The 20708-nt window shown below is 35.8% G+C and overlaps 1 protein-coding gene across 1 annotated transcript in view; it reads left to right on the plus strand.

Annotated features, from left to right (window-relative positions):
- Positions 1-20708, plus strand: part of LOC138106384 (PHD finger protein 14-like) — a 163578-nt gene that overhangs the window by 14045 nt on the left and 128825 nt on the right. The window contains 3 exon segments of the mRNA XM_069006910.1: positions 4226-4370; positions 13744-13903; positions 19306-19417. Of these exon segments, the coding sequence (XP_068863011.1) occupies positions 4226-4370; positions 13744-13903; positions 19306-19417 (417 nt within the window).

A 20708-nucleotide genomic window follows, 5' to 3' on the forward strand; every position in this document is an offset into this window, starting at 1 on the left:
GCTATTCTGTTAATATTAAAAGTTAAACTGATTGGCTGGAGTTGTGCTTACACAATAATAAGTGAATAAATGACGCAGGAAAAATTATGCTAAATAGGCACTGCATATTAAATAACCTTGCTTGGACCATTTGACCAATCTAATGCCACTAAAGTCAATAGAGGGACTTCTCTTGGCTTTAAGGAGATTGGATTTAGTACTAAAACAAATAGGAGGTCCAGTATGCAAACCAATGTGTTAACGAGGCTTCTAGTTCTGTTTTAATGTAAATGTTGTATACCTGTAATGTTCTGAAGGTTAAATGCATCTGTGATATAATCATAAAATAGATAAATGAGACATTACTCTTTGCCCTTTTTTGTGACAAACATCAGAGTCTGAACACAAAGTTCACTTACAGAAGAATTTTAAGTAAAGAAATATGCACACTAGGTTTAAAATCAAATAGAATAATTATGATCATTTATGTTGGATTTGCTTATAATAGTCACAAATGAACTAATTTCTTACCATACTAAAAGCATTTGGGTATTATGATTATTATATTAAATATCTTCTGATTACATTATGTGAAAATTATATATATAAGTGTTTAATAAAGTAACCTTTTTTTTCCCCTATGCACAATTACAGTTGCCTTGAAGATTGTGCCTGCGGGAAAATTAAGTTACCAGGTTGTCACTGTGGATGACTTCATGTTCTGTTATAGCAAAATTCTGAACAAAATAAACAGAATTGCTGTAAAATCTACATGCAGTTTTCAGGAAATAGCCACAATGTCAACATAACATTTGGTAAATGGTAGTAATATGACATTATTTAAAGTTCTGCTGTTCCCTTTAAACTTTATTTAAATGTGTAAAATGACAGGGAACTAAACAGTATTTGAAAGAATTAGCTGTGTCCATTTCAGATACTTTGATAGGTATTATATATATATATAGAGAGAGAGAGAGATATATATATTTGTGTATATATATACACTATTGCACGTGAGCTGTGCTGTTTTTATTACTAGTAATAATTGAGGTTGAAAAAATAGCATGATTTGTTTGGGTTTTTTTCTTTTTATAACTTTCTGTATAGGCATCTTCTTTCCTTGTCAAGCTCTGTGATTCTAGTATTATTGTCTTCATTTTCCTGGCTCAGGAGCTGAAAGTTCTGTACCAATACTAATGATCTGAACTTGAAACAGAGAGAGGCAGTTGTTTTTCAGACTTGCTTCCCGTATCAAAATGGAGATGTGAGGCTACATTCTTAGTGATATATTCTTCAGTATAATTTCTGTTGGCTTGGAAAAATAGACCTGTTTCGGAAACCCAGAGCTGTCTCTGGTATGTCTTCTGTGAAGTTTCTTAGTATGCATGGATATCAGATTCTGTTCTTGCCTTAGATTTGGAACAGTGTTCAGAACATAAAATTTGAAGTTCAAATTATAGTTTTGTAAGTAACAATTTATCTTTATTGCGTGTAAAGTGCTGTACTGTTTATGAGTATGTCTTTATTGAGAAGTCTTGCAAAAGTATCTATAGACCGAATTACAGACTGTAATTTTCAGATTTCTCTGATACTCAATATACTGTATTGTAACAGTATACTCTCCACTCCTACAGTATTTTGAATTAGTAAAAAAGAAAAAGGGTAAAGAAAAATCTTGTCTAGCAGACACATCTAGCAAAATCTCATTGCACTGCAGAAAGTGAGTTCTTAGAAAAAGAGATGCTCAAATGCACAATTAATTTAGGAAAGAGTGTTCAGGTAATTAGTTCTGAACATATTGTAGTCTTTTATATGCATTCTTTCTTCTTTCTTTCCTTTGCTTATTTTTGGAGGATGGAAACTGGGGAGGGTGTTGGGAAGGAGTTGTTTGGTTCTTGTTTCCCTGTGATTTTTATTTCTTTACATTTTATAAAAATATTTTGAGGTCTGCATATACGTTATTTTAACATGTGCTGTAATTAAATACCACATGCTTTTCCATTGTATTACACACAGAATGCGAGCTTAGCTTTCTTTCCTGAGGTCAAGCATCATTAGTAGGTAAATGCTGTTTTCCTGTTTTTATAATTACTACCACTTTATAGGACTCTTCTATTCTCAGTGAGATGGTTATTGTATTTTGAATTTTTTTTTCCCTGTAAAGTTTAAATTCAATGGGCATATACATTGAAATGCTCACTTTCTTCATTAACACCCCAGAAATGGAAATTACATAATGATCCAGCTGAAATAGTATCTCCCACTTCAGTAGGGAGCAGGACTTGTTCAGGAGTTGCAGCAGTTACTGTTGTATGGAAAAGTTCCCATGTTTTAGACAAGTAGGGTCTTTCAGAGGCTTACATAGGCTAAGAGCAGAGGAGAGCAGCACACTTTACAGATCACTCCCTCTCTGTGCCTGCATAAAAACAATAGGTTGCTCAGCTGCCTTTTTTGACTGGTTGGCTGTCTTCACATGAGGTGAACCTTAATGGATGGGTATCCTAACATTAGAACAAAAATTTGATGTCCTTTCATCATTGCTCGTTTGTTTGGGTCTTTTGGTCCATGTTTGCATAGGTTCTCACTGCCTAGACAGCCAGTGTTATTTCAGTCTTGTTTTTACAATGCAATTCTGCTTCTTAATTTGAAGTAATACTGTGGTGTTTTTTTTTAATTACCAGACCTTGGGCTTCTATAACAGTAGAGATTGCAAATTTCTTTTAAGCTTCTCTCAGTGAAGCCAAATAACAGTTTAAGTCGAAGGTACTGTCAGAAAAAGCTGATTTCTGTAGAGTTGTCACAGGCATCGGAGAAATCTGTGCCATAGCACAGTTAATCTGCCAAAGTTAGGGAGCATCTGCTGCCATTTTCCTATCTGTAATGTGAATGGTAAGCTAAACGTGGGTATTTTGAGTAATGATGGGCTGCAGGAATGTCCCAAGCTTATTGCTTTCCTCAAAATGCTTCGTCCCAAAAGGAGGATGTTGGAAGAGATGCTCTGTAAGTCTGAACTCTGTTTAAGAGAATCTTCTGTTTTTCACAGTTAGTTGCCCTCCTGTAAGCAGTGTGACTCTGTGAGTGTTCTTTTCTACTTCTACATGAGCTCATGATCCCTTAGGCATAGTATTGGTGCTGTATTTTATAAATGGGGAATGGAATTTTAAAAAAAATGTTTGAGAGGGCATCTTCCACCCTAATTTTTTTTTTTTTTTTTTTTGGATGCCACAGCAGCTTTGAAATATTTTTGCATCTTTGATGTTTTGAATGGTACCATTGAACTCTCGGGCTCTGCTTTGAAACTATTGCTGTTTCTTTGTATTGCAGTGGCTATTTTTTACTATTGTGCCTGTTTTAGCACTTCCTTATATGCCTTCATATTACCAATGAAGGTAGTTCAAGCTCAAATATAAAAAATAAATGAATATGTATGGAGGCCATGAAACTACAGAAGAGACAGTGGCTCTGTTGCACCATGATCATAATAAGAAGACAGTTTTATTAAGAAAATTAATTTTACATGCAACTTAGTTTGGTTTATGAAGCACTTCTCTGTGTTTCCTTTGAAAAATTCCCCATTAAAACCCACATTCACTTTAAGAGCACTGGTTCATATTGCAGGTTGGAAGAACAGGGCAGTGTACATGTTCTGCAAATCCTTACTCCTGTGTATAATCAGAAGAACATACAGTTTTTATAAATCATACAGTTTTGCATAGAGATGCATAAATTTGCATTACAACAAACTCATACAGAGTTGATAATTTTTTACATTTTATGTAAGTGAAAACTTGGCAGGCTTGTATTAGCAGTGTATTCTTGGATTTCTCAGATCCATGAGATTTTTTTAATTTTAACAAGATGAAGCAGTTTTTCTGAATGCTGGAACATTTGAAGGTCACCTTTGGCCTTTTTTTAAATTTTGATTTTAAATGGTTTCTTAAGTTTTCCTTTTTGTAGAATACAAATCGTTCAAAGACATATGTTTCTGTCTGAGGAAATAGCTCTCCTCTGACCTTTGGATCTTAACAGCCCTATAGGTTGCATTGAGATCCATGCATCCCAGCTCTTGCATTCATGGATGAAATGTTTGAGCATTTTGACAACAAAGAATCTTTTAGCCTTGTGAAAATAATGTTCCATGTTTTTTTGATTGTTAAAAAATTGAGCAATTAACAGATCTTCTGTTTGCTTTAAATAAAATTGAAGTTCCTGGCATAATCCATATGTCTTCATTTTTCAATATTAGGACTCACTGATCCTTGAGAAGTCTCAAAATTGGAGTTCCCAGAAAATGGACCATATTTTGATTTGTTGCGTTTGTCTTGGAGATAACAGTGAAGATGCTGATGAAATAATCCAGTGTGACAACTGTGGAATAACAGTGCATGAAGGTAATACAACCCTTCATTCTCATTGCAGGAGGAAGGCATATGCTTTGCTTTTAATAACATTTTGACTCGTGTTCTTCAAACAAAACCTTTCAATGCTGGGGGGTATGTTTTTGTAATGCTACATTGATCTTTTTCAGTGGTGTAACACCCATCTTCTACTTTAGCAAAGCAAATACAAGAACCTCTGGGATGGGATGTAGTCTACAGATACTAATACAGTGAATGACAGTCTGCAAATATTGGAGCTATACACTGTCTTTTCAGGGCTTTAGGATGTTCTATTAATCTATCTTACCTAGTTCAGTATATTAATTTGATTGCCTAATTGGAATATAAGATAATGAGAATAGGATGCCTTCTAAGGGAAGGTTATTTCACCTATATTTTTATTGTACCAAAACAGCAGAGAGAAGGAGAAGAAGAAAGGTATACTCCATGGCATTTATTTATAAGTGAAATAGGTTTTCATTCTTCAGAAGTGTACAAGGCATTTATTTAATTTATGTGACTCCCTTAATTTAAAAATTTTTTGAGCTGTTTAGCATGTCTTTCTAGGTAGGAAGTGGTTTTATAAATTCCATGCTCACGCGTCAGATTTCTCATACTAGATTGAAAACTGTTTCAAAACAGTATTTTTCATGTGCTAGGATGTATTCAGTTCTTCCCTTGAAATCACTTAGGAAACTAAGGATGGAATTTCTGTCCTGTGGGTCAGATGCCTTATATTATGTGTCCATGGGTACTTTTAACTCTTGAACCTGTTGTGGTCTTTTGAAGAACTGATCCATAATGTCTGTCAATTGTTGCTTAGAGAGCAGTTTAGTTGACCTAATTTATGATGAGCTGAATCACACTCCACGTGCCTTTGAGGGCATTAGTCAGGTCTTATTGCCTACTATAACTGTTAGGCTGCTAAATTTATGTGTCTCGCAGATCTCCTTCCTTTTTATCCATGAAGTTTTTGAAAAGTAATGTGCAGAATATATCTGATTTGGGATGCAGTAACTATCTAAAAATTTTATAGAATCTTGATAGATCTTCTTTTTTCCCTAGCATAGTCTAGTATTAACTCACGAGGAACAAAAAAAGTCTTTTGCTGATAGTGATAAATGCATGTTTGAGAATTCCCCAAACATTACATCCAGTCAATGCATCCAAATTCTAAAGCTGTGGAGCTTCCTGAAGATTCTTCTGGAAGATTTATTTAATGATTGTAATGATTGCTAAAGTGAAGAATGATTGTGATAGGAAAATGATCGTCTGCCAGTTTGGAAGGAAATGATGGCAAATCTGTTTTTTATTCAAGAGGAATACTTTAAAAATCCCCAAAAGATCCCTTCCTTACTTCGCTTAGTTTACTAAACTTTTGTCCCTACAAAAGAAAGATTACAGCTGCCTTTCCTCTACAGGAAAGTAGTTCCATAGTTCAGAAATCACTTGAATTTTAGTAGTTCTAAATCTGTTTAAAAGTAATGGCTGCTATTCTTTTTACAGTGTTCCCAGCAAAGATTCCCTGTAGTCCCACTGATACAAAGAGTACAGTGTGTATGTTTCTTTTGTTGTCATTGTGACAAAGTAAAATAGATTAATTCAGAAGATTTAATTTGTTAGTTTCTTCTGGTAAGTTCTACAGTGTGTACCAGGTAATTGACTATAGGTGTTGGTTAATTTTTCACACTTGTGGTTGAATGTTTAGTTAGCTCTTTGCAATTAATTTTAATAATAAATACTTGAAAGTGTATACAAAGCAGTTGTGAGGTTCTGTTTGAATAGGTGAATTCTTAGAGGAAAATAAGCAAGCTGTGTATGTGAAAGTAATTGATGACTGTGATAAAAATGCAAATTTACACAGCAACAATTTGAAGCTGAACAATTTGGAGTTTTACTTGACATTTTATGTGTATGTTGCATTACTAGATATGTATGAATATAGTTTCAAGTAGAAATGGACATTTATTTTGCTGTGTTTGTTTCTGTACTTTGATATTTTATAATGATTAAGTAAAGACAGGTGCTGTTTTAAATCTGAGCTTTTTTCAGTAATTTGTTTAAATAATTGCTTGCAGCAAATAAAAATATTATTGCTGTGGTTTAACCCCTGCCAGCCACCAAGCCAAACACAGCCACTCGTTCACTTCCCTACCAGCAGGACGGGGAGAGAATGAGAAGGGAAAAAGCTGGAAAACTTGTGAGTTGAGTTAAAGACAGTTTAATAGGGAAAGCAAAAACCACACACACAAGCAAAGCAAAACAAAGAATTAATTGATAGCTTCCCATGGGCAGGCAGGTGTTCAGGCATCTCCAGGAGAACAGGGCTCCATCACGAGTAACGATTGCTTGGGAAGACAAATGGCATCACCCTAAGCATCTCCCTTTTCCTCCGTCTTCCCCTCACTTTGTATGTTGAGCATGATGTCATGTGGTCTGGAATATCCCTTTGGTCAGTTGGGGTCACCTGTCCTGGCTGTGTCTTCTCCCAGCCTCCTATGCACCCCCAGCTTCCTCACTGCTGTGGCAGTAGGGAAAATAGAAGAGGCCTTGACTCTGTGTGTGCCCTGCTCAGCAATAATAAAAACATCTCTTTATTATCATCACTGTGTTTAGCACAAATGCAAAACATAGCCACACACTAGCCACTCTGAAGAAAGTTAACTCCACCCGAGCCAAAACCGAAGAGCTATAAAAGAATTGTAACCTTTGAAACTTTAGTTTGATTCAGTGATCTTATATATACACATATATATATGTGACTTGGAGATTTCTGCACTCCTGCCCAGTGCTCACTGACTGACTATTTACTTCTGAATGCAGAAGTAATACATGAAGACAACCTATCATTAGAAGTTGCAGTCAAAAATAAAATGCAGTGCAACAGTTACTTTTTGGTCCTGTTTGCCTAATCATTCACCTTGGCTGATTTCCAAAATAGATTGAAAAGTAGTTGAAAAGGTAATTACTGTCTAATCATATAAACATGGCTTGCAACCTTGAGAATTATTTTTTTAATGTTAATAGAAGCAAGATTTACTCTTAATGGCATTGGCTTTGATCTGTACTTTGTAAATGTATACCCAGATCATAGACATAGACTGTATTTGTAGTCCTTTGTACTCGTATACACAGCTGCTTGGTAGTTTGAAAAATAAGTTCCAGTAATGAGTGAGTCTGTTTTGTAAATACATTGAAGTCCAAGAATTTGTTTTATTTTTTCAGGTTTCCCTTAGTAGGTAGGTTGCTGTGGCTGTGGATATCATGCTGTGTCCTGAAATTTGTTCTAATATTTGAGCTTTTGAATTTTTCAGAACACAGTATTGAATGAAGAGGCTCCTATTCATGAATTGGATAGAAATCAATGCAGTGACGTTTACCTGCATTTAGTAGTATGCCCATTTCCTGCAGTCTGATTTTGATTCTTAGCAGTTGCCTTTTCCCTAGAATCAAAGCCAGTTGTTCCAAAATGCCCAAAGCAAGCTGCTGGAATATCACAGAGGTTTTCTTCCTAGATTTTATATGCAATATTAAGTGGTATTATGAATGAGCATGTTTTCTCTTCTTCTCCGTAGCATGGTAAATAATTATTTGGAAGGAGTGCACTCCTTTCACACACTACTGGTGTCCTACCCAGGGTCCCACATAATGATGATACTGACAGTTTGATTGTTCTTCCCCTGAAGACCTTATTTTCTCCTTCTCCTTGTTGATTATTACAGAAACTGTTTTGCTTCATGGGGAGGGGGTCTTACACCCTTGACTTATGCCTTGGTGCTCTGTTCAAGTGGAAGTTTCTGTCTACCACAGAACCTTTCTGGTGACTGGAACAGATTTTTCTATGACAGCCACCTCTGTTTTAATGTGAAGTTATTCATTAGCTGAGAAAATAGTGTTCTGAGTCAAACCTACTTCTTCTGGACACCAGGGCTCCCTCCTGGATATTTGGTGCTACCACCTTTTCCTTTTGAGGACCTGGTGCAGCAGCTGCTTGTTCAGTTGTGACTTGTCTTCCTGTTGGATTGCTTGCTTGCATTAATGAGCTGTTACATAAGGTCTTCCATGGAAAAAAAGAGGCGATAACTCATCCAGGAGCAAGTCTGCCAGAGCTCATGCAGAAACAGCAACATGGCCAAGAGTTAGAGGGGAATTTTCATTCAGACCTAAAGTCATGGACCCTTAATAAATACCTTTACTTGACTTATTGATGAGTTTTGAGATTGTGAGAAATTAATTTTACTTTCTAATACAACTGTTTGCTGTGTGATGTTCATATCACCTACACGGCCTGCATCACTTGTCCAAAAGCTGTCTTTGCACTGCAGATATGTGTCCAAAAATCTATTCTTAGGGGAGTAAATAACTGGTTCTAATTTTAACTGCCTTTAAAACTGCATAAGTAGCATACATGTAATGCTAATTTAATACCCACTCTTACACAATGCATTCATCTATTAATTTGAAAAGCCTGTAATTAGTTCATGTCCATCAATTAAAAGTGTGTTCTCATTTTGCATATCAACCTATCCCTGTCACATCATCTCTCTCCCCTCCAAAAAAAAGGTAAAAAATTCTCTTACTGAATTTGTACTGTTGCTTTTTAGAATTTTTACTTCTGTATGAAGATAATTGTCATTTCTTTTTATAAAAGTCTTCTTTAGACACCAGTCTGTCATTTTGGATAAATGCGTTTGTGCTAAGATCTTGTAATAGCAGAACACCCCCAACTGTGTTGTCAGTTTTTTTGACATCTTGATTGCAGTGTGTCTGAAGAAAATGTCTGGCACACATCATATCATTTGCCACAAGTGTAGGTAGTCCGCTTGCCAGTTGTTGCCCTTGGGTTAGTTGCTGTGAGTTAAATGGGAAAGTTCTACATTTTTTGAGCAGTTTCTTTTCCATCTCCTATCTTTGTTTCTTACTGTACTTTGATGTGATATCAGAGAATAAAACTTCCCTTGCTAAAAGCAATAGTGTAGTTGCCATATGCTCTACAGTGTAGTAAAACACTTTTGCATTTTAATTTTGCCCCTTACTGTGGTCTGCTGCTGTCTGGTATAAAAATCCATTTTTCAAAATCATGTACTTTAGTACTCTCCATTTAGTAAATAAAAATACTGTTCTGAATTTATGATGCATGAAATTATTAATGTATTTATTTTAAACTGTTGGTCCAATGAAGAATTGAATGAAACATATTTTAAATACTGTGATCTCACAGCATTTAATTTTGCAGACGCAGAGTTTACCATAAAGTTCATGTTTCAAAGCATATGTAGATATGCTTGGTTGGTGTATGCAGATATCCTCTTTGGCAAAAAATTACCTTCCCAGAGAAACAGAGGACCAGATGCAGCCAAGACAAGAATTAGGTCTCTATTCCTGTTTCTGTCAGTGATATACATTTCAGAACAATTATTTTAATGGTATTATTTTGAAGTGTGTGCAATTTCTTTTTATTGACAATCACATGAAAATATAAGCTATTGACAGAGTAAAATGACTTCAAAATCAGGGAATAAAAAAGGTTGTCTTCTGTATATAATGCCATACATTCAACAGATAACTTGGCTGTAATTGTAATATAGAGATGCCATAGATGGAACAGTAAGTGTTGTGAAAATTTTACCTTCTGGAATTTCATGTGTTTAAATGCATAGGTTAGTACTACTGTCCCTGTCCGGCTCTGTGCTCACACGCATGCAGCACAAACGCACGGCCAGCTTCAGTAAACGTCGGTCGCAAGGAGATGGGAAGGGCCTTTGCATGAGTTCCAGCAGGAGCGTTCAGTGCTTCTACTCTGCTGGAGATTCAGGGGCAAAGACGAGAGAACAGTAGCGAGCCAGGGTTTTATCCGGGGGTGGGGAAAAGGCAGGTCTAGGGAACGGGGACCAATGGGGAGCTCTGGGGGAGAGAGGAGGGGGGGTAGAGGCTGACAGCCAATCGGGGAAACCAAACTGGGGTAGATTAACAGAACAGAACAGGCATCCTGGGAGAAGCCTTTCTGGTCACCCTAACCTAAGTGGTTCTTCTGGTGCGAGGGACTTGTCTTACTGAGCACTCTCTGTCCCTTGTAATGTATGTTCACTGGCCACCACAGGTTAGTATTATACTAAACTATTTTTATTGTTTAGTGTTAATGGTGTTCAAGGAGGTGTCAGAAGTGGAGTTAGGATGTAGTAGTCTAAGAATACACAAACGTGAGGATTTAATGAACTTTAGTTCAAAAGGAGCTCTTACGGGTATTCTGAAGACCCAGACTTCAGAATTTTTGTGAATCTTAAGGAAAGGCAGCATGCTTTTTCAGGAAAGTGTTTAAAAGTTATTTTATTTTCTTCAGTGTGTTTTCCAGTCAAAGGGGCCAATGGTTTACTTAATGCCAAATAGGCCAGTAATAATAGCTGGAACCAAACATGTCCTTTACAGGTTCTGTATCCTTCCCCCTGTTGTCCTTTCAGGCCTTAACTAGTCACGCTGTCTGTGCACTTGTACTTTTAGAAGGAACCTAAAGATTACGTCCTGATGCTTTTACTAAGTGAGCCCTTAGGTTGCTTTCTGTTCCAACACCAGCAATTCCCAGTAATTCATACAGAACAGTTGGACTAAGCAACTTTAAATTGATCTTCAGTATAGCCACTTAATACTAGGATGGAATGGTTTACCAAGTAGCAGCTTTGTATTTGCATATCTATGCATTTTGAAGTCCTAAAGATAAGGGGTTTTGAAATTTTTGTTAACTGGAACAAAAAAATTCTTTCAGCATAGCCAAAGAAGGCAGGTAGTAATAGGTTGAACCTCTGTTGTACTCAGCATTTTTAAGGATGCTAAAATGATATCTTTAAAGAGGTAATTGTTTTAGACTTCGGAGCATACTGAAATTGGCCCTTGCCAGTACTCAGTCAAGAACAATTACTACATATCTTCTCTGAAACCTGGCTTCATAGCCACAAGGTTTTGTATTGCAGCTTTGATTCAGTAGCTTTATTTGGCAGTGTACACCAGGTCAGCAGTAGTCTTACAGGCTGGATTTCTTCAGCTCTGTGGTGGACCAGATTGTTTTGATGTTTTTATCAGCAATGATTAATAATTGGTCTGTTTTCTCCAGCTAAAGACCACCCCTTCTGCTGGGTGTAACAGTGTGGTGTTTAGCTTTTGCTAAATGCCAGTTGAGGAAAAGAGTGAATGCTTCCTTGTCTATCAGAGATCTTAAACTCTTTAAAGATGTCATTAAGATTTATATACAAATTGGGGCAAAAAATTGGGTTAAAAATATGGACTTCTTTTTTTTTTTTTTCCACTTTGGAAAAGGAGCTATATTTGTATTGTTACAGAAATAATGTTTAATGCCAACACATGTGATAAGGATGGAAATAATTGCAGCACGTTTGTGTCATTTTCTGGGAGGAAGGATAAAAACCAATCACGTATATATGAGTGATAAGTATAATAAAGCAACTATTTCAGAATGAAGGTAGGACAGTTTGGGGAAGTCATTATTCTTATTTTAGTATACTGGTGGCACTTAGGCTAGAAAAGCAAATCTAATTACTTTCAATTGGTGAAGAAGCATCAGTGTTTGAAAGGAACTGATTTTATTTTGCCATGTGGATTGAGAGCAGTATTACTGCATCTGTAACATTAAGAAACTTTTAGTAAGTACTTTTAAGAAAATGTTGATATGTTTAGAAGTCTGAAGGAATTATCAAAAGGTTAATAATTCATCAGCTCTATGATATCAGTGGGCCATGTGTTTGTACATTAGTGCTCTTGCTGAAAATGAGATTTGCTGGCATGTATTCAAAATCATGTTACTAGAATTAAAAAAAAATTACTCTGTGGAATTCTGCTTAAAGCTGGTACCACATTATAAGGAAGATGGAGTTACCCTATGCATGAGCTATATGATCTTGTATATCCCTAATGAAATTTGTCTGTGAGTGTGCTTCTGCACATTACTTGTCCTTTCATTCTAGGATACTTTTTATAATGAAAAGAAGCATTCTGCCATCTTATTTTAATTCTTATTGATAAGGTTCATTCTGTAATGGAAGACTACATTTCTTAAGTGGTTCCTGCATCATTGCTTATTTCCTGAATGTAGTTTCAGTGTGTTACGCAGACCTCTGTTTCTGTCGCAAGGGGAGTTGGAGTACTGTTGTTATTTTATTACAGCCAGTGGGTAATGAAACGAAGTAAAAGATCATGTTGCTATTTAATTGCAGATTGAGTAATTTTACTGCTCGGGAAGCACAAAGTTTGATTTGATTGCTGTATTTGATAAATAAATGAATGTAATTTTTTAGTAAAGTCTCTACTGCGTTTTAAGTGTTGACAATTAAATATTTTTTCTCTTACTAAATAGCAGCTAAATGTTCAAAGTGTGGGATATGAAAAAAACAGTTTTGTGGTGATTAGCTTTAGGATTTTCCTTTTCTTCATTTGCAGTAGTAACCAATAGAATTCTTGCTCTTATGCAAAATTTAAATAATAAATCACTTTAAAGACACTGTTTTCCTAAATTTGTGGTAATTAAGCATGCATGGGCACCTTAACAATCATAAAGAATACCCTTAGTTGTACTGAAGAGGAATGGAGAAACTGAATGATTGAGCCTAGCCATTATTTAAAAGCAGGTACAAATGAGAGTGCTTAAAAAATATATGTATATTTCATCAATCACCAATGTAGTGTCTCAGAATTGTCAGTTTGTGCTCCACAAATTACACTTTGGTTTTGGAGTTGCACAAGGGTTCTTAAGGTCAGTCCTACAACTCAAAAAGTAGGTAAATAGTGTTTTTTATTTCATGTGTATATTCTTTTGTAGTTGATTTGCATGCTGAATGCAAAGTAGAAAAGTGGAGTGCGTATTTGTTGACTGGATTCTACTGAGATAATGAACCTCTAGAAGAAAACCCAAACATTCTCCCCTTCCCTCCAAAAATTGTTCATTTTCAGGGAGAAGAGCTTGTTGCATTTATCTTGAAAGACATTTCTTGAAAAAAAATGCATAATGCATTGAGTTTCTTTTAATCTTTGGTTGCTTCAAGTCTTGTTTTCTTACTTTCCTTCCTAATGGATAGTCTGAAAGAATATCAAGTGTGGCTAGAAAAATAAAGTAAAACAGTCTTTTTCTTCTTGTTTTACAGTTGTAATCTGAGACAATCACATAAGACAGATGACTTTTTAGAATAAAACTCTATAAAATGTGAATTTTGCACTAACAATAATAGTTTCGAAAATGTAAGCTTTCTTGGGTATCTCAGTATTTCTCTCATATTGTTCCCCTGAGTCTGTGTGTGTATGTTTCCTTCTAAACTCAACTGACAAGTGTCTGCTGCTACAATTGTCTCTTCTCATACTGATCTTGCATTTATCCTGTGTGTAGGTTGCTATGGTGTTGATGGAGAGAGTGACTCTATCATGAGTTCAGCTTCAGAAAATTCCACAGAGCCTTGGTTTTGTGATGCATGCAAATGTGGTGTCACACCTAGCTGTGAATTGTGTCCCAACCAGGATGGGATCTTCAAAGAGACTGATGCAGGCAGGTAAGACTGAATAAGTGATGTTTTGAATTTGGTATTCCTCTTATATTTAAAAGATTGGGTTTTTTCCTGTACTTTGTAAAGACTCTGCTCAAGTCTATTGACTTTCAAGTATGATGTAAGTGGGAGGAGAACTTCAAGTTTTGCAGTTCTTTACTGGGTCAGTAATGCCAGGTAATAGGAAAAAGTAGCATAACAAAATTTTATTGAAGGTGTGCTAAAGGTATTCAGACAGACCTGGTATATTATGAGTATTTTGAATTATAAAGATTATATTATTGATTTTTGAGAATATTCTTTGCTTCTTTTTAGGATTGCATTCAGGTCTAATTTGAGAATAAGCAGATTAATTCTCGTGATGTCTTCAATTCCTGTCACATTTGGAGAATAAATTAAGATGTAAATATTAATGATAACTAATTATCTATACAAAAGGCAAAAATTGGATTATCAATGATGTCTGATTTGTGCTTAATGTTACTGGTTTTTGCTGCATAGTTTTATTTGGTTTGTTTTTGTTTTGTTTGTTTTGTTTTTTTTAAATAGACCATGGAAATTAAGGTTTTTCCCCTACACCTTATGGTTGTATAAACTGCAGGTGTGTGGTAATCAGCAACGCTTTCATGTGCTGGGCTTGTCATAAGGTTTTAAAAAACAAGTTACACAAGTGAGTCAAGATTTGTAGTGAATAATTTTGACCATTGGAGGTAGCAGTGCTCTTTTAATACTTCTAGGGTTCAGATCCTTGTTTCTGGTCTGTTGTAGATTCAAGAGTGTATGTGCATCTTCCTTGTAAAGCTTTTACACAGCTAAGCAACTTGTGCTTTTTCAGTTGTTTTCTGTTTTAATGATAATGCTTCTATATGCAAGAAAAATACTTTTTTTAAAGAGTAAAAGTCAATTGTGTAACAAGAAATGTGAGACTTGATACCACCTGGCAAATTTTCTTTCAACCTTTTTATTCTTGTGTTCCGCAAACAATTTAAGCCCTATATATGTGACTTCTCCTTTATCCTACTAGAAACTATAGTCAACATTTTAATAATTGCTTAAAATTATTCTTGTAAAATGGTGGTATGCTTTTGGTTAACCTGGAGGTATTTTCTTTGTTACATAGGTTGTCTGTGCAGAGGCATATGCCTGCCTTGCTGACAGTGGGCGTTATCACAATAATTTATTATTTTTGTTGTGTCTTTACTTGCTAGACAATGTGATATTGCTGTCCTGGATAAATTTGTTCTCCCAGATGAAGAGATTATGTACTAGAAATAAACAAATACTAATTGCAATTTACTAATTCACATTACTAATATGTGAAAATTCCTGTGCTCTCTTTTTATTATTTGTTTATGAATTTGAATTCTCAAGGGTAGGGAGGCACTGTAGACTAAGGGTAGAGTCTTGGGGCAGTGTCTATTATGTTTTCATTATACTCAGTAAACTGCAATCCAGTTCAGTGCTTTTCCTGACATATTAGCAGGAAGAGACTACTGAGTAACAGATTCCTTTAATTCACCATTGCTCTTCATGCCCTTACCACCTTTTAAAAATAAATTCTTCATATACATCAGTGCTAGAAATTACACAAGCCAAACCTAGTCAGTTTCTCTTCATAATCAAATTGGAATAATTTCTCTCTTTCTACATGAAAGGTGAACCATTAGAATAATGAGGTGCTTAATTTTTCAGCAGAAGCCTTTTCACATTAATCTCTCAGTTTCACAAGTATAAATGTGAATTTATGAAATTTTACTTCTCAAAATGCTATTATCCAAAAATACAAATTCTGTCCTTGTTTCAGTATGGAGTTTTTCTTCTTTCCTAATCAACATCTGTCATCATTGCTGCAAGCTAAATGGATGGTAGAGTAACAAGGAAGATTATTCTTCTTTGATTACCCAATTTGTCTTAATTACAAGCTTCTAAAACATGTGCAGCTAAATAAATGAGCAGGAAAATATTTAGAACGGGTATTAAAAGCAGCTGAAGCTGCTTCAGCTGTGAACTTGACTGACTTGTGTATGTTTTTTAATAATGATTCAGGTCTGAGTTCGCATATAGGTGGTTCAAGAAATGAGGCACTTGTGTGCCAATCACACTGAAATGGCAGTTTAAATCTGTAATACTGCAATACTTGGGTGACATGTACTAAAACATTTTGAGAAGGTCAGTATGAAGCAAGCAGCCAGCTGTTGGGTTTATCATAGATAAACTCCTACAGAGTGCAGCAGCATTAAATACACCAGTGGAGCATGAAAAAACTGTGCAAATTAAATTGAGAAAGCAGCTGCTTGTAGAAGATGTGTATCGTTATAGTGAACTTTGGAGGTTACGTTTAGTAGGCTGTATTAAAACTTACTATCAAAAATCTTCAACCAGAACCTTGGAATTTTGTTGAGAATAATTGTGAAGATACATAGCTTCTGTTTATAAAGATTTGTTCTGTATTACACACCTTAAATTAAAGGAAGAGTATGGAAAAGAAGCCTTACAGAATTCAGATGTTTTTTATTTACAAACAAGCTGTCTATTTATCTCAAGGTTACAGGTCTCATTCATTTTGTGTGTGGCATTTTTCTTTTAAAATTATTTTTAATTTCCTTTTGAAAACAAGTACAATATGTTCATGTTAATGAGATACTTACTTTAGTAAATCATAATGTTTACCAAAATGCATATTTAAGCACATACATATGCTTTTTTTAATAGAGGAACATTTTATTAAAGTGTGGTAGTGATTTAGGCCAAGTTATTACCACTCCTGGATACAGCATGGAAGGGCAGAGGCGGTACCTGGTGCTCCATTGCTTCCCTGCAGGGATATCTTGTTCCTCTACTGGTTTTGTGGGGAGTCAGACAGAAGATGTACTTTTCACATACTAATGAAAATAGTCTTTTTTTTTTTTTACATGTAACATTGTATTACGTTAGGGGGTTGTGCTGGCATGCTAGAGTGTTTATGCTGTAATAAAACCAGTGATGAGCTTTACTCCCTTTCTGAGTAGCAAGAAGTTTGGCAGAACACTTGAGTATCTCAGCTTGTTCTCTGGCAGCTAACAGGCTGTCTTATTTGTACTACATTATTTAAAGACAAAGTTGTAACTCAATTAAATTTTCTTTGCATCTTCCTGTGGTTACAGTGCTGGGACCAAATAATTTTGTGGATGTGAAGAGCAGTAGTAAAATTTGTGGAGGCAAAGCAATGCAGTTCTTGCATATAAATGTGTATTTGGGATATACATTATTCTGATTGTTTTAAGTTTATATGTTTCAAAGGGAATTTACTACCTAGCATCTCAAACCTGAGTGATTTAACCATATGATAAAAACTTGTTTTTAAATACACAAGTGAAAAGAGTCTTATCAGATATGACACAATGAGTCAGTCAGTGTTGTGGCTTGTTAGAGCTACTGAAAAATTTCTTACAGAGTGAAGTGATTTAATGGCTTTTAAGTAGTTTCTTACTGGGATTTTTCTGTTACCCAGTTAATGTCTTGGACTGTTTTGGGGGAAAATGGTAAGTAAATAGTCTGTCCACCAATTTTGTTTATTGAAAGACCATTGTTTTCTTTGTAAAGGCTGAAATACAGATGTATTTTTGAGCTTGCTACCGAACCTTTTGTATTTTGCTTTTTTGGAATTTCTGTTTGGATATATGATCCATGAATTACATGAAACTTAATTAATCTGAGTGTGATAAAGCGTTGTAGGTCTAAGGACCATTGATGAGAAGTGTTCCGCTTTGGGAAACCAGGACTACATGGAGCTCCTGAATAGTATAACAATGAGCTTCAGTATTTCTCTCATCTGTAAGGAGCTAGTTAATAACAGTAGCTGTTCTAAGCGCACTTGAAGCCAGGATGTTATTGCTCTGGTATAACTGAATTTTTTTAATTGACCTAAAAAGGAAAGAGGAGGGAGAAGAGATAGGCTGAACAGTGGTAGAAGATTGGAAAAAAGAGCACAGCAGCATGCATGCGGGTTTAAGCAAGTGGTAACAGGTCTGTACTGATTCCCTGGTAAAAGAGACAAGGGAAGAAGTGTTTCTCACATCATCATGAGTCATCTTGAATGCAGGGAGTAGATTCTATTATTTGATTAGAACAGAAGAGAGTTTTAGTCTTCACTAGTGATACATTTACTGTTAAACAGTAATGACTGGGAAGATTGTAAAGTGCTGAATTAACACACTTACTGAGGCTCAAACAGGATATTTCGGCTCAGTTATGTCTGACATCCCTAGTTGTATTACATGTCATGTGGGACTTTCTAGGTTCAAAGTGTTAGCTACAGTCTCTGCAACTGAAAAGCCATTTTCTTGAATATTTTAAGATAACAAAAAAAGAGCAATCTTGACCCTCTGTCTCTCACAGTTTTCTCCCATCTGGTGATTTAGCAAGGAGTAGCAAATACTTCCTGAATTTTGATAAAACAGTAAGATTATTTGGAGTAGTTTGTCTCAGTTAATTTGGGTCATACGTGCTGTGCAGAACAGATTTTGAGTTTGTCACTAACTGATGGTTTGTGACAATGAGCATTGGATCTTTTAGAAAATGTTCATTACATAAGAAGAAAAGGAAAATTTGTCTTCTGCTCCAAGGCTGTTTGGGTAGCTGAGAGTTTCAGGAGGTTAGGAAGATGCCTGTCAAAAGCAGACTTGAGATTGAAGCCTTTACCATTGTGTAAATTACTATACACTATTTAATTACTATACATTAAGGTCCAGATTAATTTTCTGCCCCTCAGGGCTGAAGATTACTCTCCTGTTTGTTCATGGCCAGTGAGGAAGGGAACAGCTAAGTAACAGTCTGTTCATCTGAGTTTCAGATAGGCCTTTCTATAATACTACTCAGATGTGTTTATTACTGAATGCAAGTCCTATCTGTTTGCTTAAAACTAGGTAGTTCTGGTGATACTAACAGGTGTAACTAACAGTGCAAAGTCTGACTGATGCTGTGTTTATGCTATATGCTCAGAGCTCAGTGTTGGTGTGACTACGTATATAATTTCGTTCCTCCCCTTCCTACCCCTTACCACATCATGAAAGTGTCTGTCTGCCTTAGCTTTATAAGTAATATCAAAATCTTCATACACCTTTCATGTTCCTTGAAAAGTATGTGCAGCCCTTGTGAGAACCATCAGAACATAAAGGTGATGGTAGCCCAGCCCTTGATCCAGGCAGGCAGAGCAATCCCAGTGGCTTTGAAAGGCCTTTCTATATGGCTCAGTGTCTGAGCTCCTGAATTCCAAATAGGCACTCTATCCCTGCTTTTAATGTACTTTCCTTCAAACATTTCATCTAGCATCTGCAACATTTACAAGGCACTTTGAAACCTGAAAGTGGTGAGTATAATATAGGATCAAAATGTTGATAACAGTAACCTGATTTTGTCTGCTGTTTTAGGTGGGTCCACATTGTTTGTGCCCTCTATGTTCCAGGAGTGGCATTTGGAGATATTGACAAGTTGCGGCCAGTAACACTAACAGAAATGAATTATTCAAAGTACGGTGCAAAGGTAAGTTTAGAAGAGATGTAGTGCCAATGAGTAGCTGTATTTTATGTTTTTGCATGTAATAGACTAAAATGCATCTTCTCAACTTAATTTTTCTTTTTTATAGCAATTTTGTAGTGAGGTTCAGAACTAAAAATGAGATAAAGTTTGTTAATGGTTGTTATACCATTGTTATTCCCTCCATCCTTCTATCTGTTCCCTTACCACTGTTCTACATAATTTCTGTCACTGTTTTCCCCCAATTTCTCTGATTTTTTACACAGGTGCTAATTTCTTTTGAAGTCAGCTAGTGGCAGATTGACAAAATGTGAATGGAAAGTGAGGAGGATTTGTGAGATGAGAAATGGGAGGTTAAGTTGGTTAAGAAAGGGGCAGATGTACATTCAGTAAGAATTACTTTAGAGTTTATATGTAAGCTAGTATGCATACAAAAAGGCTGTTCCAAAGCAGCCTTTAGCATATGCTAAAGCAACCTTTAGCATATGCTAAACCCATAGCAACATAGGACCCTCAACTTGAGCTGAAAAATGGTTCTGAAGTTAAAAATTGTTTTATATATGTAAATGGTTTCAATCCAGATCAGAAGTAGTCAGGAACAAAGAAAACCATTGCAACGAGTGGAGGACAGCACTCATTAGTTTGCTGAATACTATTTGTATGGCTAATGGAGACAGTGTGGTATCAGGTTAATATGAGGGAAGGTGGTTGGTTGTAAGCCTGCAGCTCTAAAGCTTCATTTCTGCCAAGTCACTTGTTTTCCTGAATGTCAGTTTGTTAAATTCAATGCTAAATGAAAATATGTGGTGCAGTTTTAAAAACGCATGCAATATATAAAACAGATTAAAACACTTTGGATTGCCCATGTTCAACATACCTGTGTCAGGAGCCTGGGCCTGCTGAGGCATTTAGCCTTGTTTAGAAATGTTTGTATAAAAAAATGTTGGGGCAAGCATGCCAGACCCTCCAAACTGTTGTTGAAATAAGTCATGCTCTTTTTTTAATAACATGAGTGATGTATAGGAGCCAGGCAAAGAATGTGGACATCTTTTCTTGCTGTAGTAAGGTGAAAGTGAACTGTACAGGTGAAGAAGACTCATTTCTGCTGCAAAGCTGTAAATGCTGTTTTCTATATCAAGTGTGGAAGTTACAGCTTACTTTGCTAAATTCCTCCCTGCAAAACCACCTTAATATAATAGTGCTTTTAATTTCATTTCTTACCTGTTGTGTTGCAGCTACACAGCTAAAGAGTACCCTTCTAGTGTAGCATATGTGATGTTTTGAGATTCTTCAGTCA

The sequence above is a fragment of the Aphelocoma coerulescens genome, chromosome 2 (genome assembly GCF_041296385.1).
Source record: "Aphelocoma coerulescens isolate FSJ_1873_10779 chromosome 2, UR_Acoe_1.0, whole genome shotgun sequence".
In the NCBI taxonomy this organism is placed as follows: Eukaryota; Metazoa; Chordata; class Aves; order Passeriformes; family Corvidae; genus Aphelocoma; species Aphelocoma coerulescens.